Source organism: Micropterus salmoides, unplaced genomic scaffold (assembly GCF_014851395.1).
Source record: "Micropterus salmoides isolate LMB-PRFRI ecotype aquatic unplaced genomic scaffold, ASM1485139v1 Ms_hic_scaffold_10, whole genome shotgun sequence".
Lineage (NCBI taxonomy): Eukaryota > Metazoa > Chordata > Actinopteri > Centrarchiformes > Centrarchidae > Micropterus > Micropterus salmoides.
In genome coordinates, this window is record NW_024040041.1 from 9,330,825 (window position 1) to 9,345,754 (window position 14,930).

General features: G+C 43.6%; 3 protein-coding genes across 16 annotated transcripts in view; all 3 read right to left on the reverse strand.

Moving 5' to 3' along the window:
* Positions 1 to 131: 131 nt before the first annotated feature.
* Positions 132 to 3,658, reverse strand: LOC119884339. 2 transcript variants are annotated; one of them, XM_038694780.1, is made up of 3 exons: positions 3,494 to 3,635; positions 3,032 to 3,137; positions 132 to 2,934 (listed from the first exon to the last, which is right to left on the reverse strand). In XM_038694780.1, the coding sequence occupies exon 3, from the start codon at positions 2,888 to 2,890 to the stop codon at positions 962 to 964; it is 1,929 nt and encodes a 642-aa protein (XP_038550708.1). In that variant the 5' UTR covers positions 2,891 to 2,934; positions 3,032 to 3,137; positions 3,494 to 3,635; the 3' UTR covers positions 132 to 961. The 2 variants fall into 2 exon arrangements, with proteins under 2 accessions (XP_038550708.1, XP_038550703.1); XM_038694775.1 differs by lacking the exon at positions 3,032 to 3,137 and having other exon boundaries at positions 3,494 to 3,658.
* Positions 3,659 to 3,716: 58 nt separating this feature from the next.
* LOC119884357 (coiled-coil domain-containing protein 134-like) lies at positions 3,717 to 12,097 on the reverse strand. Of its 3 annotated transcripts, none has more exons than XM_038694791.1 (7): positions 11,817 to 12,092; positions 8,142 to 8,272; positions 7,849 to 7,970; positions 6,969 to 7,053; positions 6,530 to 6,711; positions 5,127 to 5,198; positions 3,717 to 4,914 (listed from the first exon to the last, which is right to left on the reverse strand). In XM_038694791.1, the coding sequence occupies exons 2-7, from the start codon at positions 8,269 to 8,271 to the stop codon at positions 4,789 to 4,791; spliced, it is 717 nt and encodes a 238-aa protein (XP_038550719.1). In that variant the 5' UTR covers position 8,272; positions 11,817 to 12,092; the 3' UTR covers positions 3,717 to 4,788. The 3 variants fall into 3 exon arrangements, with proteins under 3 accessions (XP_038550719.1, XP_038550714.1, XP_038550726.1); XM_038694786.1 differs by having other exon boundaries at positions 8,142 to 8,275; positions 11,817 to 12,091; XM_038694798.1 differs by lacking the exons at positions 3,717 to 4,914; positions 5,127 to 5,198 and adding an exon at positions 5,206 to 5,851 and having other exon boundaries at positions 8,142 to 8,275; positions 11,817 to 12,097.
* Positions 12,098 to 13,582: 1,485 nt separating this feature from the next.
* LOC119884380 (meiosis inhibitor protein 1) overlaps positions 13,583 to 14,930 on the reverse strand; it is a 62,325-nt gene continuing 60,977 nt past the window's right edge. For 9 of the 11 annotated variants that reach the window (XM_038694807.1, XM_038694846.1, XM_038694813.1 and 6 more), the window contains one exon: positions 13,583 to 14,850. In XM_038694807.1, coding sequence (XP_038550735.1) covers positions 14,593 to 14,850 — 258 coding nt within the window. In that variant the 3' untranslated portion in view covers positions 13,583 to 14,592. The remainder of the gene's footprint in view (positions 14,851 to 14,930) is intronic. The other 2 variants (XM_038694860.1, XM_038694817.1) reach the window with 1 other exon arrangement.

Consider the following 14,930-nt stretch of genomic DNA (forward strand, 5'->3'; position numbering starts at 1 on the left):
CATTGTGATAAGTATGTTTCCCTACTTGCAGATTAAATGTTTTGTGTTCAATATCTAATAAAATGTTCCACAGTTGAGGTACTGGTAGAAAAGTCAATTAACAACTCAACAAAAGAAATGAAGCCAAAATATTAAATAATTTAAGAATACTGTATTTGTTTATTTCACTGCAACAAAGTGAACACACAGCACCTACAGCAGTTGAAAACAGGTGGTACTGGTTGGTCAAAACCTGTGTTAATAGCTACAGCACTGCAAAACATGTCTTATGTTTACAGGATTACAGGATGTTAAACACAAAATGAGACAGGATGTGAAACATTGCAGTACAACCACACACTGTCATCTTTAAGTACACACACTTTAGATTTGAAATGCTTTTCAATGCTTCAGTCATTTTGTTCATTCGACCATGTTTTAAGTAGGATTTATTACATTAACACATTAATCTCCCCCTGCAAACACAGCATTAAGAGAATTTCTTTGATTCTTCTTTAGAAAGGGCAAAAGAAAAAGAAGTCATATTGTAAACCCTGATGAAATTCATGGCTTTCATTCAACTGAGCATACACGGCTCAACTGTGACACCCAAAATTTCAGCAGCCCAGTTTCCAGAATTAAATTACTTTTTGTTTATTTTATAAAAATAAATTACTTAACATAAAAATCTGTCTTTAACAAAAGGTATTACAAGACCTTGTTCTTCCTTTATTAATCATCCCACACAGCAATACAAATGCCACAACTCTTTCGCGCACCTCAAACAGTTCCAACCAACATTGGCTTTCTATAATAATTGTTCATCCGATATTGTTTTATGTGACATTACTCTGGCTGGTAGCTGTGCATCTTTGAAGTGGTTTGCATTTCTATGGTAATAGCAATATGTCTCACTGAGGGAAGCTACTGTGGAGTCTAGTACTTCATCACAAGGCTAGAAAAATAAGATTATGATCTGTATTTATTTATTCCAATAGATCTCATAAGACTTCTTTTCTGAGTAATTGGTTTCTGTTGTTGCTGTACCACATCTGGCTTTTTCCTTTACCACCTTCACTACGAGACCACCAGCCAGGACAATGCCTGCTGCAGCCTTGCCTATCTCAGCCACCGCACTCAGGATGCGTGTAGTTGCCGCCGCAGTTCCCCAGGGGTCTGACGACACACTGGGCCCTGTTAACCCACACACAACACTGGGAGAACCAGCAGCCACTGCAGCACACTGAGGAATCCCAGTACCTGCAGTTACACTTCCTACAGTGGCCAGAGCTTGCTGTCCTGCTGTTGAAACTAAACTACTCTGAGCCACAGAAGCTACACCTGCTGCCCCTACTGATGCAGTTTCAGCTCCGCTGAGGGCTGCTGTGCTGAAAGCTGCTCCCTCCAGAGCTGCGCTGACAGCAGCTCCAGCTCCCATGGTGCCTCCCACACCTGCTGCCACCCCGACAATGGAGGCCCCTATAATGCTAACCTGCCCCAGGGCATCCAGAGCACCCTCCCCAGGACTGGCAGCCTCAGCACCAGCAATGGCTCCAACAGAACCACCCAAAACTCCACCTGTTGCTGCCCCCAGGGCCACTGCAGTTTTCCCTGAGGCTGCTGCCACTATGGCCCCCACAGCTTTCCCAACACCAGTGCCTCCCGCTACAGACATCCCAGCTAACTGACCTGCAGCAAAACCAACTGAGTTCCCCATAAGAGATGCCCCGGCTGCAGCTGCTAAAGGGGCAGCAGCCCCAAACACTGCCCCCATGGCCATGCCTGTGGCTCCAGCAGCCACCAGGATTTTAATTCTCTCCAGCACCTTAGCAGAGAGCGCAGCCTCCCTCCTCATGTGAATCAAAGACGAACGGAGAGACTGTCGCCTGTTCAAGGCCCCGCTGCAGTCTCTGCGCCTGCCTCTGAACCGGTCCCTACATCTTTCAACTCTGTCCCTCAGGAGGCTGAAGGGGCTGCCTCTGCTCTCCTCGGTCCATCTCTCCACCCTAAAATCCTCTTCATTTCCTCTCTCTAACTCCATCCTCCTGACCCCTTGTATTTCTCTATCGGTGCTCTCTGTTCCGTTAGACTCCAAGTCACACTTCCTTAGTTTTGCAACCTTAGCCTGTTCTTCCATGCTACTATTGTTTCCCCCTTGTTCTTCCCCCTCTGCTTGCCCTCGTTCCCTCAACATCCTTTTCTGCTCCTCCCTGATGGCAGCCTCTGCTTCGACAAACATGGTATTGGTATAAAACCCTCCGTTAGTTTGCTTCACCATCTTGTCCACCTTCATTAAGAGTTCTTTAACCTGTGCCAAGTTTCTGGGGTCTTTGTTGTTGAGTACATGATACCTGTCCCCACACCTGTCAATCAGAGCCTTAAGCCCAGCAGGCGCAGTGTCCCTCAGGTACTCTTCAATAGCTAAGCCCTCCAGGTCATCACCCCTGGTAAAAAGAACCACTGTGTGGTGACGGAGTGCATCCTCCCCAAATATCTTGGTCAACTCGCAGGCTGCCTGGTTTTCATTGTCCGTATATCGACCTATTGGCACCACCAGGAGGAAAGCATGAGGACCAGGGGCAGAGAGAGACACACATTTAGCTATCTCTGCATGAATCTGCTCCACGCTGAGATGAGTGTCCCCAAAACCTGGCATGTCAACCACCGCCACCCTCCTTATCCTCCTCTGTGCTTCAGTTTTGCCATCCTCCTCTTCCTCAGCGAGCTCAGTGCTCCCAAGCTGGCAAATCTGGGTGACAGAGCTGGCACTGATCTGTGAAAGGAACTGCCTTCGGCCCAAGATGGTGTTTCCAGACGCACTCTTGCCAGATCCGGTCTTTCCGATGAGGACAAGCCTGAGTTCTTCACTCCATCTGGTATCAGCGTCGTCTCCTTCCTCCTCACAATCCATGTTAACTGGCTCCCCTTTCTGTTCCTCATCACCTGGCGGGAAAACTGCACAACAGAAATGGTCTGAGACAATTGATATTTCATTTTTATAGGTTCACTGCAATTACACAGGTTAATATAAACTATGGAAACCCTCATTTACTTAAAGACAGCGATCAATGCTGCGGTCACTGGGTGTTGCGAATGATGTTGCTTGTTTTAAGTGCCATGAAACAAGCCTAGAAAAGTCAGTGTTTATCAGGAAGGTTCTGGACGGAGACACATCACAACAGAATAGTTTAGCTAACATTACATACAAGTGAGCTGAGGATAACGTTATAGCTAGCGTAAAGCAGTAACTGTTAGCTAGATGGTTAGGCTTGATGTTTATAACTCAAATACTACACACTAATACCGCCTCTCAAATTAAACACCAGACACAATGCAGATATGGGGATTGTCATCCCAAATGCCATGTTTTAACGTAAATACCTGACGCTAGCTAATTTTGACAAATACTGACTGTTCATGGCTAACGTTAATTCGGCATTTGTAAGCTAGCCTTAGCAAGTTGCTAATTTATGACGAAAACAGCAAAAGTCACAACATGTAGAGATTGTTTTACCCGACTCCATGTTATACGACATCGCCCAGTTTTACTAAAAGGTCGTTTATTCTCTGCATTCAAGGTTTCGTCTGAATGCAGCTAAAGCTCCATGTTATGGGTTCAACTCAAACTCTGTTGAGACTAAACTGAAACATTTAGTTGCAGGAAGTCTGGTGGATGCTAGCCCTCTGTTGGCAGATCTCATACACTACAGCTGTGGCACACAAACACACTGGGACCGTTTTTGTACATATCAGAGTCACTTTATTTCATTAAATTTATTATTTCAACAAAATGGCTTGTTCATTCTGCAGCAATGGTATTCTTCCTCTGAATATACATACAGTATTATAACAGTCTTAATACTATTTCAAAATTACATCAATCTCAATTCCTTAGATCTAAACCATTAAAATATGTCAATTTCCAGCAAATATAAAGAGAAAAAGACAGAAACAGGTGCAGGGCTACAACATGAAGAGTTCTGATTGATGGATTTTTCCAACAGAATAAAATAATTATTTTTAATCAAGGGTCAATTAAAGTGAAACAACTACAGAGATTGATGTAACAAGAATGACTAAAGGGTTTCAAAGAGATTGCAAAACATCTAAAAGGAAAATACACTGATGATCACCTCTCGTGGTGAAAAAAGAATATATACCATTATACTGTTGTTGAGGCAAACAAAACATAAAATGCGTCCTTAAAACATTGAGCAGCAATGAGAACACAAATCTGCTTATTCATAAACATCCCTCTACCAATCTTGCATACAAATCTTAGTTCAAGGAAAAGAAACAGAGAAGCCGAATTTAATGAGGTGAGAAATTCAAATTTATATTTGGTAACCACACGTCGCATATGACACATTAAATCTAGATGAGACACAACACATTGGGGTTTTGCAAAGTTTGAAGCAAATTTGTTATACTAAAATTAATTATATTCCAAAGTACGGTTATGTTGTCCTCAAGTTATCAAAAATGGGTTTCCCTTATCAACTCCTGTTCCAGAGACGTCTTTTACCTCTTCTACAACGTTAGATTTTTCAATTGTACATCACCGTAGTTGTATAGCAATTCAGGCCTTTGTCAGAAACTGACCAACCTCCACTTACACTTTACTTTTTTGTACCTCTTTGAAGGTTCCTCTCTTATTTTCAATAGAGCACCTGGCTTTTGCACAAGTGATGACCGCTTTTATTTCCTTCACTGTCATCGGAGTCTACAAGTCAAGCCACCCCTTGTGGACTGTGCGTATGCTCCTTCGTCCCCTCTTCTCTGCTCTCCACAAGCGCTGGAGGTGCAGCGCTATAGCTCCGTACGGGAGCGGGAGATGCGAGGGCCCTTCCTGATTTCTTTCCTCTTCTCTTCTTTCCTCCTCCTCTTCTCCTCCTCCCTCAGGATCTTCTGGAAAGCCTCTGCAGTGTGAAGCACCTGAAGCAGATGAGAAAGGGCGAGAGAGCAAGATTTTTATCAAGACTACGTGGAAGACAGTGTTATTGCAGGGACCTTTTCTGAAAATAGCATGAAGTAGAAAATCTGCCTGTGTTAACTGCGGAGGTGTAACTAGGGGGTCCTTAGGGTGTTAAAGGGTGAAGTGAATAGGAGAGGCCAACTGTGAACCAACATGTATACATCTTACTCACATCATCTCTCTCCGTGCGGTACGGGTTTGTAAAGTCTGGGGTTTTCTCTGTTATCCCCAGCTCCTGTGACATCTGAGAGATGAGCGGAATAGACGGATGACAGAGGAAAAGAGGAAGAGGGCACACATCATCACTTCTTCAAAAGAGATAAGGAATGAAAATGAAACTCTGTCACATCGCTTATTCTACAGCTAAAGAGCGTTATGATGCAATTTGGCAAGCAGTTGCAGACAAAAATCGACATTTCTTTCTGAGCATTATGTCTTATTTTCTCATTTCAGCTTTAGACACAAAGAGCTACATGAAATAGAGAGCAGAGGGTCACTGAGACAGGGCTGGATGCACACTTTGAGGGCGCTAACTGCTGCTGCTTCCAGTCTCAGAATTAATCCACTATATAATCCTCTTGGCACATTGCTAAAGTCACAGATTAATCCTGCAAGAGTTTAGATCATTAACCCACATGTTAAAACAGTAAATACCATTTTATCTGCTTTGCTCTTTTAAGTTAGAAAGGCCACAATACATCATGGACAAATCTGATGACAAATGACACATTTAGCAGCGATGACAGAGAGGTACTAAACTGGTACTGAGGATGTATTGTAAGCCAGCAGATTGCACTAAAAGCTCCATATGTACTGTATAACCTGAGCCATGATGGTTCTGTCACTGCGCGTTGCCCTGCATTGAACTGTTGCAATGTTGTTGTTCACTATGATGTCCTGCAGAGGAAAGATTTCAGTTCATCATGCACTTACATTCTAAATGTCACAATAGAGCTGTGGAGAAGTGTTTAATCCATCTAGAAATTGGTTAGATTCATTTCTTTCATTTCACTTTTCTCAGCATCAAAATGAACAGAAAATTGCTAAAATTGCTCTGAATACTTGAGTCACTAATCACTTATCAGTCATCAATATTAAAACCCATGGAAACCTTACATGCAGGCACAAGTTGAAAGAATTACTAATTTTCATATTTTCAAGGCCTTCAGCCTAAAACCACATTACCTCTTGGATGTGGTCAGAGTGCACATTTTACAGCTTTATCTAAGCAACAACACTCTCTCTTGTCTATGAAGATTCTCAGTCATCCAGGTAATAGTTATCCAACGAATGTAACGTTAAAATCAAGGGCAATCAAGGGCAACTTGATTGCCCTTGATTTTAACCTTCGTTGGATAACACTCTCTCTTTCAATTTAGCTCTGCAGAAAGGTGATCTCACAGATATATTATAAATTGCGGCAATCAAATTTAGGGTTTGAACATGTGGCATTCAAAGCTAGAATCCATATTTTACAGCCATACTGCAGAGGATATCAGAAGATTGTGACGATACTGTTATCGACAGGTAACATTAGTTGCAATAAGGACAGGATAGGTGGTTGTCTGGTCTTACGAGTGTGAGGACGTGTTGGTGGGCTCCTCCTGTGAAAACCCCTGTCTGGTTACAGAATTTCAGTCCCCAGCGCAGCAGACCGCCCCAGTCAGGGTTCCGATCGTAGTAGTGGTGGACAATACGGGGGAAACGCAGCGCCACGTCGCCAAAAAATGCAGTATTCTCCACCACATGGGAATAAGCTGCAGGTATTTATGGAGAGGGGGGAAGAGAGAAACAGGCAGGTTAGAGGATAAGGATGAGAGAAAGAAAGGCTGACAGATGTGGAGCTTTTAGAAACGGGTAACAGAGCGAAAGACAAACCAGTTAGAGGTGGTGGAGACAAAAGAGTGTGAAAGACATGCTAGAAATGCTGCTATATAAAGAGGTTTATATAAGTAGAGCAAGACAGAGAGACACTGTAAAAATGAAACAGCTGAGGTGTAAAAGTAAATCAGACCTTCTTTGATCTTATCGTCCATTGGGAAAGGGTCATCAGGCTGCATGTTGGCTGCAACCAGGATTTGTCTCGAGTCCTCCAACACCTTATGAATGAGACAGACAGCTTTATTTACTTTACACTATGTGCTGTGGATTACAGCTGCTGTTGTAATGCAGATGAAAATACAGTTAAGCTTTTAAAAGGGAAATGTATTCCCATTTTATTTTACAGACCACTTTCACTGCAGTGAATCTGCTAAATACAACTTAATAGTGGATTCCATTGGGAAAACATTTTTTATACACACACACACACACACACACACACACACACACACACATACATATGTGTGTATATATATATATATATATATATCTAGATACACATACAGGAAGTTGTGTCAAGAAGAATCACTGTATCCACACACACACACGTCTTTTGAGGTTTGAGTCAGTGCACCGTCTATGGGGATTGTACATGGAGACAGCAGGAACACCGTTAAGCACTCTCTCTCTCACACATATAGCGGTATGGAAATGCTGACAATGTATTTCAGCCAATGTACGTTGACTATGCTAGTTGTCCTTGGGAGGCATGCAGATGCATAGATACCTGTCCTCTGTGAAACTGATGCACGCTGTAAAGCAAAGCTCAGAGTAGCTGAGACTGACATGCTGATGACTGTAATCATTGGATTTGAAGCTTATGGTTCTCTGTTGGGCTGCGAACCCTCTTATCCTTCAATCTGCTTGGAGCACAGCAGACGATGGTTCAGCGCTTCGAAATAACCGTTATGTTTTTTTTTTTTAATACTAGTGGCCTTGTCTGTGCTCGACTTTGCTGCTGCCCACAGACTTTGTTAGAATTTAATGTGAGTGCACACATACACACACCCTACCTTGAAGAGTCCTTTGAGCATGATGTCTATGATCTTGTACTGCTGATTGATGTCGTTCAGCTCTACCAGATTCTTGAGAGCATTCAGCTGATCTTTCCTCTTGGTCTCAAACAGCCGCTTGTCTGATAAAAGAAGGGTTTAGGAGGACGCACAGTCTCCACATGGGCATAGCTCACATAAATGCTCCCTCATGCACCCATCTGTTACATTTGAAAGACACAGGAACGTAGTTATGACTATGCACAAGTTCACACGCATATACAAACACACACACACCAACAGCAGAAGGATACAGATCTCCAAGTTGGAGTCATGTCTCGGTCTGTGCATGTCTGAGTCCGCCAAGCTGAGGGCGGCAGCGGCGAGGGCCAGGACCACCGCACACACACTCCGCATGGTCAGCAGGGGTCGGCAGAGAGGCATTCTTCTGAACACAGTACATCACATTGAAACATCGAAATATTGGCAGAGCTGTGTGATTTCAACTCGTTTAAGGCTACAGGAGGAAGACCGCACATCTCAAAACAGAATTCTCTGACTATGACTGTCATGCTGAACACAATTTCTTTTGATACAGAGTTTTCACTTTCATCTGAAAACAGGGAGCTTTTACTGAAATAGTTCATGAAGCTATTTTTCCTTCTTCCGAAGCTGCTCAAACGGCTCTCTCTCTCCAGTGATATGAAGGTATATGTGAAACAGAGAGACACGCTAGGGATAAGTGGTCAGTGACACAAGTAGGTAGCCGGCATTTGAAGAGGGGCTCCTTATGCTCCTTTTTAAAGACACATCTGATGTCAGGCACTTGCATGATCCCCAGAGGAACTTTTACAATGTCTTTCCCAGAATCCCTCTCTGATCTCGCTTCACCTCTACACCCCACCCCCCTCTATCTAAAGCATTGGTCTTCATCAATGTTTTCATCCAGAGGCTTTTTACACATTTGAAAGGGGGGGGGGGGGGATGAAAGTGAGAAAATAAATACAACAGCTAAAAATAGGGCCTCATCAAATGAAAAGATGATGATGAAAGCCAAATTTTTAAGAAAACTTTAGCAGAAAACAGAAGTACCTGGAGGGAGAAGACAATGTTGATGAAAAGCTATAAGACATAATTCACATAATTCATGCATAATTAAGCAAGTGCTCTGATGCTATCAGAGGTATGCAGAGGGGTATGTATAGGGGTTGGATGAGGTTGCAGGGCATGCAGGGAGAGTCAGATTGGAGGAGGACGGGAGGCAAGAGATGTGGGGAGGGTCGTACAGGCTTTTTATGCAGGGGGGTTGGGTGGTGAGGGTAGCAGAGGAACAAGAGTGTGAAGGCGAGACCCTGCGGGAAACAAACAGCGTTCCTGGTGAATATTTCATCTACCTCAGCTAAGAGACAGCAGTAAAACTGAAACGGAGCACAGATAGGAGAGCAAGCGGAAGATAAAGGAGGAGTACAATGCATGTGCGAGAGGATAATGAGCAGCAGGGACTTGATTCTGCATTGAAGAATTAATCTTTACAAGCCTGGCTGTCGATTCTTGAATCTGAAAGGACTAGGAAGTGAGCAAACATCTCGGGTGTGGATGTTAATTTAGACTGAATGAGCCCCCTTAAGAATCTCACTCAAATCAGAGAGGAAAAGCATGCTCCTAGGTGTACACTATCCCTCTTCAGAGTACTGATAACATGGACCAACAGTGATCAATTCATACTAAAACTTCCTCCCGTCTTACAGCAGCTTTTCTCTTAGAGCACATCCTGACAACAGCGAGACAAATGCACGAATCTTAAAGCAGACCTCAAGATATTATTCCTGACACGGAAAGACCTTGCTGAAAATGAAAGCCGACAAATTCCCTTTTGTTGCAGCTACTTTGGGTTTAAGTGGTGGTCTCTGTGGCCACAGAAGTCTCTCATTTAAAAATAAAACAACTTTTTTCTTACAGAGTCAGCAGAAACTACAAGTGTTCCCGAAGACAGCTGAGTGAAGACAATGTTCGATTAAGGCCAGTTTGGGCCTTCTGAGAACATCTTTTGGATAGCTTCCCGGCTTTCTGAGAAACGCTGCACTAAATATCCTTAAGTGCTGGTCAAAAGCCTCAATATTTCTAGATAACAGCCAAAGGAAGGGGGCATTGTCTCTCCTGTGGCACCAGCTTGTGGGGTTACTTGATGCTCCTGTGTGCTTCCAAGCAGTCAGCCATGTAGCTCTGACAGATTTATGAGCAAAAAGGTTATCGCCACTGGCACAATTTAATGCGGTCAACACATACATCCAGCGGCTGTTAACGTTTCTGTGCAACGGGGCAATGTGCTCAGACTTTAAGTAGCATAAGAAGGACATTATGAGCGGATCAATCATCTCTAATGTGGCAAGTGCAGCACAGAAATGAGAGTCTAAATGCATCTATTTACTGTAAGCAGGCAACCCTAACAACACAGGACGATCATCTTAGAAAACCGAAGTCACAGGAAAATCTACACGTTTTGAGATGAAATTACACTTGGCTATAGCCTGACCAAGTGAGAGTGACTGTCACACACTCCTAATGTTAATTGCAAGTGGCTATTGCAGCATATGCTGAGCTGCTTAGGGAGAAATGAGACCTTTGACAGATAAACCACCAGCATAACATCCACCTGGGTGATTTCTGCCTGTGGTCATACCAGCCGCAAAGGAGATCATCCCCACGTCCCCTATGCCTTTCTTTCTACAGGTGTACAGCAGGACATACTGCACACACATCATCCCCGCACACATATTGTAGGAACATTAATACAACACAGCTGCAGGAAGTGTGCTTTCACATTCTCCCCTACTGAATCCTGGACTGGGTGGATTTCTCCCCAGTCGACCCACTCATGTTCAGTATCCAAGGTGGCAGGGCCTGGCTCAGATCAGATTCGGTTGGTCACCGTGGCACTAAATTTGGAGGAGGGGATCTCACCACAGGGCGGTCTGAAGGCAGAGTACTTCTTGAGAAGATGTGTAAACCCACGTAAATCTCTTGGCCGGAGGAGATTTTCTTCCCAGCCAACAACAATCTCCTGTGGCAGAGAGGCTGAAGTTTGATTTCCTGTGTGGGAGATCCAGGTTCCAGCTTTGTCAGATAAGTATGCACAGTATATCTAATCATAACAGACCCGCAAAGATAGCTCCTCTGCGCTTGTATCCCCTGCTGTGTGAAAACATGGATCCGCTATTCTATGATGCAATGCCAATCTGAAATGTCTTTAATCCCAAAAGACGAGAAGAAGAAAAGCAAGGCGTTTCTTGAAAATCAGTACGAACTGTTTACCAACCAACTCTGTGACAATAATTTCAAGAGCCAAAACTGACTCTTGAGGTGAATGCAACTCTTCAGAGGATGGAGCGAGCCAGATGCCTATCAGACAGCTGGATGTGCAGCAGGAGTAGATCCATAGTCCCCTCAGGCTGCCAGCCTACTGTGGGAGGTTTGAGGTTCATGGATGGACACATCATCTCTCTCTCTCTCTCTCTCCGTTATCATTCATGCAGAGGCAGAGCCATGGACATGCGTAATGGTGATGATGATGGCAGAGTCTGGATAAAGACTGTCATATGGATCATCAATTACAGACTATTTAATTGATTGCATGTCCCCTACCTGACCCGCGTTCCCCCTAGCAGTGCGACTGTGCACGCGCAATAATGAGTGAATTTACTTAATTTGAACATGATAATTACGCTTTTATTATTAAGCTGTGATACAAGCCAACATCTACGGCTGATATGTATTAATGTTGAGCTGATGCATAACATTTTTAATATAAGATTTCCTTAAGCGGTGCGCTCTTGGGATTTAACCAAGTACTTTAAGTCGCCACTCGACAAATCGACTCCGCTGTCATCGCAGCTGTATGCCCTGCCGGGATCCATCAGCCAGCGGCCAGCACACGAGATCCAACCGATAAAGCGATGGACATTACAGCCACAAACTCTCGGATCACTCACCGTGTTGTAGCGAGAAACGGCGGCGCCACACGGCAGCGATTAGCGGACGGCGTTTGCTCCAAAGTAAGTGCAGTTTAACCTTTTCTTTTATCTCCACACAAGACGTTTGAGGTCAACTCGCCGATGAGGGGGGTCGGGGTAGTCAATTTGCCCCGCTAGATCATCAGGTGACAGGAACACGGAGGTGGAGGTGTTCATTTACATGCGGATCTCGCTGCTCCACTCCGTCAGCGCCACGATCGCACCGGCTGGCTCGCTTTGGACGAATGACAGCCGGCGGGCGCTTAACACAGAGGAGGATGTTTGTTTCCGCACGGAGGATTTAAACAGAGACACCGCAAGAGCGTGGGGTGCGTTCCGTTTCTCTAATGTGGCTCTTCTGAGATAATGACGCTTCAGTGCTGACATTTTGACAGCCACATTTACATTTTTTGGGGGTAAAATGACAGGAACATTAAAAAAAGAACATGTGCAGAAGTGGACTGGCTGGTTTTAATGATAATTTTTTACTGTTTTGGCGACGTTCAGATATATTTTATAATTATATTTATAAGAGACCCTAATTAATCCAGTTGAATATCGTGGTATAGGCCACGCCTATTTCCGCCTAAACTTTTTTTTCGCTACATTGCGAAAACTGAAAAACCTATTTTAATTAACTCCTCCGAAGCCGCAAGTCCGATCGACACCAAACTTGGCACGGACAATCTCTGGACCGAGCCGATAAAAGAGGGAATTTTGATCCGACAAAAAAATATCCCAATTGCAAGCTAACAAATATTAGCGAAGACGCTAAAAACAGGAAGTTTAACATATCTCAGGCTTGGAAAGGCCGATCAACACAAAACTTGAGGACCTTATGTGGCATGCCCCCCTGAGGGGTTGTGCAAATTTTGGGATTTTTTTGAATAGTGCCAACTAGGGGCTATAGTTGACTTACATGCATTTTAGATCTCCACAACCACAACTCCCACTGATACTAAATTTGGGGCAATTGTTCCCCCTAGGGCCGTGATCACACATGACAATTTTGGTGCAATTTGGCCAAGAGGTTGCGCTAAAAGCAAAGCTGAAATCTCTCACTAAATCCCATTCATTCCTATGGCATTTTCAAAGGCAAAGGCCTCTGTTTGGAATGGCCCATCAACACCAAACGTGGGGACCCTATGCGGCACGATGGCCGGGCGCCCGGGCCGACTCGGGGCCAGGGAGGGCGGCTTGCGCCAGTAGGCTTGGACCCCGCTTATAACTGTTTGCAGTTCTAGTTTACTTTGTCTTTGAATTAAATGAACATAAAATGAGTTGTCTTGAATCACCTGCTGAGAAATAAATAGGAGTTTTAATTTAATACTAAATATCTACATTTATTTTCCTTCTGGATATACTTGAATCAGTAGATATAGATAATGATCATCTACAGAAAAAGTTAATCAAATAAAGATTTTCTGCTCTCTTTAGCCCAAAGCAGGCCTTGTTCGACACACCATTGTCTTAGGGTAGGGTGCCACGCAGTTTTGTGAAGGCGCTTATGAGTCATTGACAACTGGGACAAAACCTTGTCCCTGGGCATACTCAAGAAAAAAGAGCTGATGCTTGAGGTGTGGGATGAAGATAATCGCTGCTATGGCCAGATCAGTTACTTCTTTGGGTCCTCTTTCATTTTCATGTGTAGCATTAATCACAGTGATTTGTGCTTCTATAAAGTCAAACATGTCCTTTTGTCACTTTGTTCACAACCCACTGTGTTTCCAGAAAGACAAACAATATTTTAATTTAACAGTGGTTTTAATTTGCTTGTGACCTGTTACAGAATCCATGGAAAAGACAAATACATTAATGCGCAAGGTTTCACCTTGACCACTTCACTTCACTCCATAGTTGTAAAATTCAAATAGTGAGTAATATTTTTTAATCGCAAAAAAAATTTCCAAGTGAGGTTGTCTGGTCTGATTGTGTCCTTCAGGCGGTCTAGAAAATACTGAGACACCCTGATTGCTGCTTTAACATCAGAACAAAAAACACACTAATTATACAGCAATTCAAGAAATGTAACAAGAAATGAATGATGAAACAAATGGGCAAAATGTGCAACACCGTCAACCATTATATCAGTTTGCCAGAACATCGGCCTGCTTTCACAGTAAAGTCAGACAGACAGATGGACACATCTCCAACACGCCTGAGGAGGACAGTTAAGGAGCGATGAAGCAAAGTGAGAAAGTAGGTGTGTGTGTGTGTGTGTGTGTGTGTGTGTGTGTGTGTGAGAGAAAGCCTTAACAGACACTATAATTAAGTTTTAACATAAGTGCATTCATATCTTTAATGAGAGTGTCTGTTTCAAATTACTTTTTCAATCACAGTTGAAGGTGTTCCACGTGTTTACTGAGTTCTGTCTGTGTGATAGCACAGCATTGTTTTTATATAACAGTAACCAATAAAGCTAATATCAAACTGAACAGACAGAGTGAGTTCATGAGTGTGTGTGGGTGGGTAAAAGAAAGAATCAATGTGTACACATGTGTGTGTGTGTGTGTGTGTGAGTGAGAGAGAGAGAGAATGAATGTACTGTACTGAGCCTTAAAGTACTGACTGACTGAAATACAGTAACAGCCCTGTGTTGTAAAACACACTTTCAAAGAGATTAAGTGAAAAGCATAACAAAGACATTCAATAAATAGCCAGAGAAAGTCGATGAAGGTGCTCTGCTGACATTATGGGTATTTTTCTTGGTGTGCTGAGAAAGTATGTGCATTTGTATGAGTTTTTACAACACTTGTCAGATCGCCACGGTGTCTAAGGTTTTGCAGGTATAAATGTGCCTGCATGATGTATACGGTGTGTTGGCCTGTGTGTGTTTTGTACAGATGTGAGGCGTTTGAGTGTGTTTCACTTCAGGTGACGGATACAAGACGTTGCTTGGCAGGCTGGGGCTGCAGCTCTCGGCTGGGCTCTGTGGGCCGAGGGACTCCGTCATGCTCCTCACCCTCTGCTTGTGCTCCTCTGTGGGCGGCGGCTGCAGGACACTGCTCTGGATCTGAATGAACAAAAGAAGAGCAAGAGTTTTATTTTGTTAAACTGAAAGACAGAGCAGGAGAGAGAAGCAGCATAATGAGG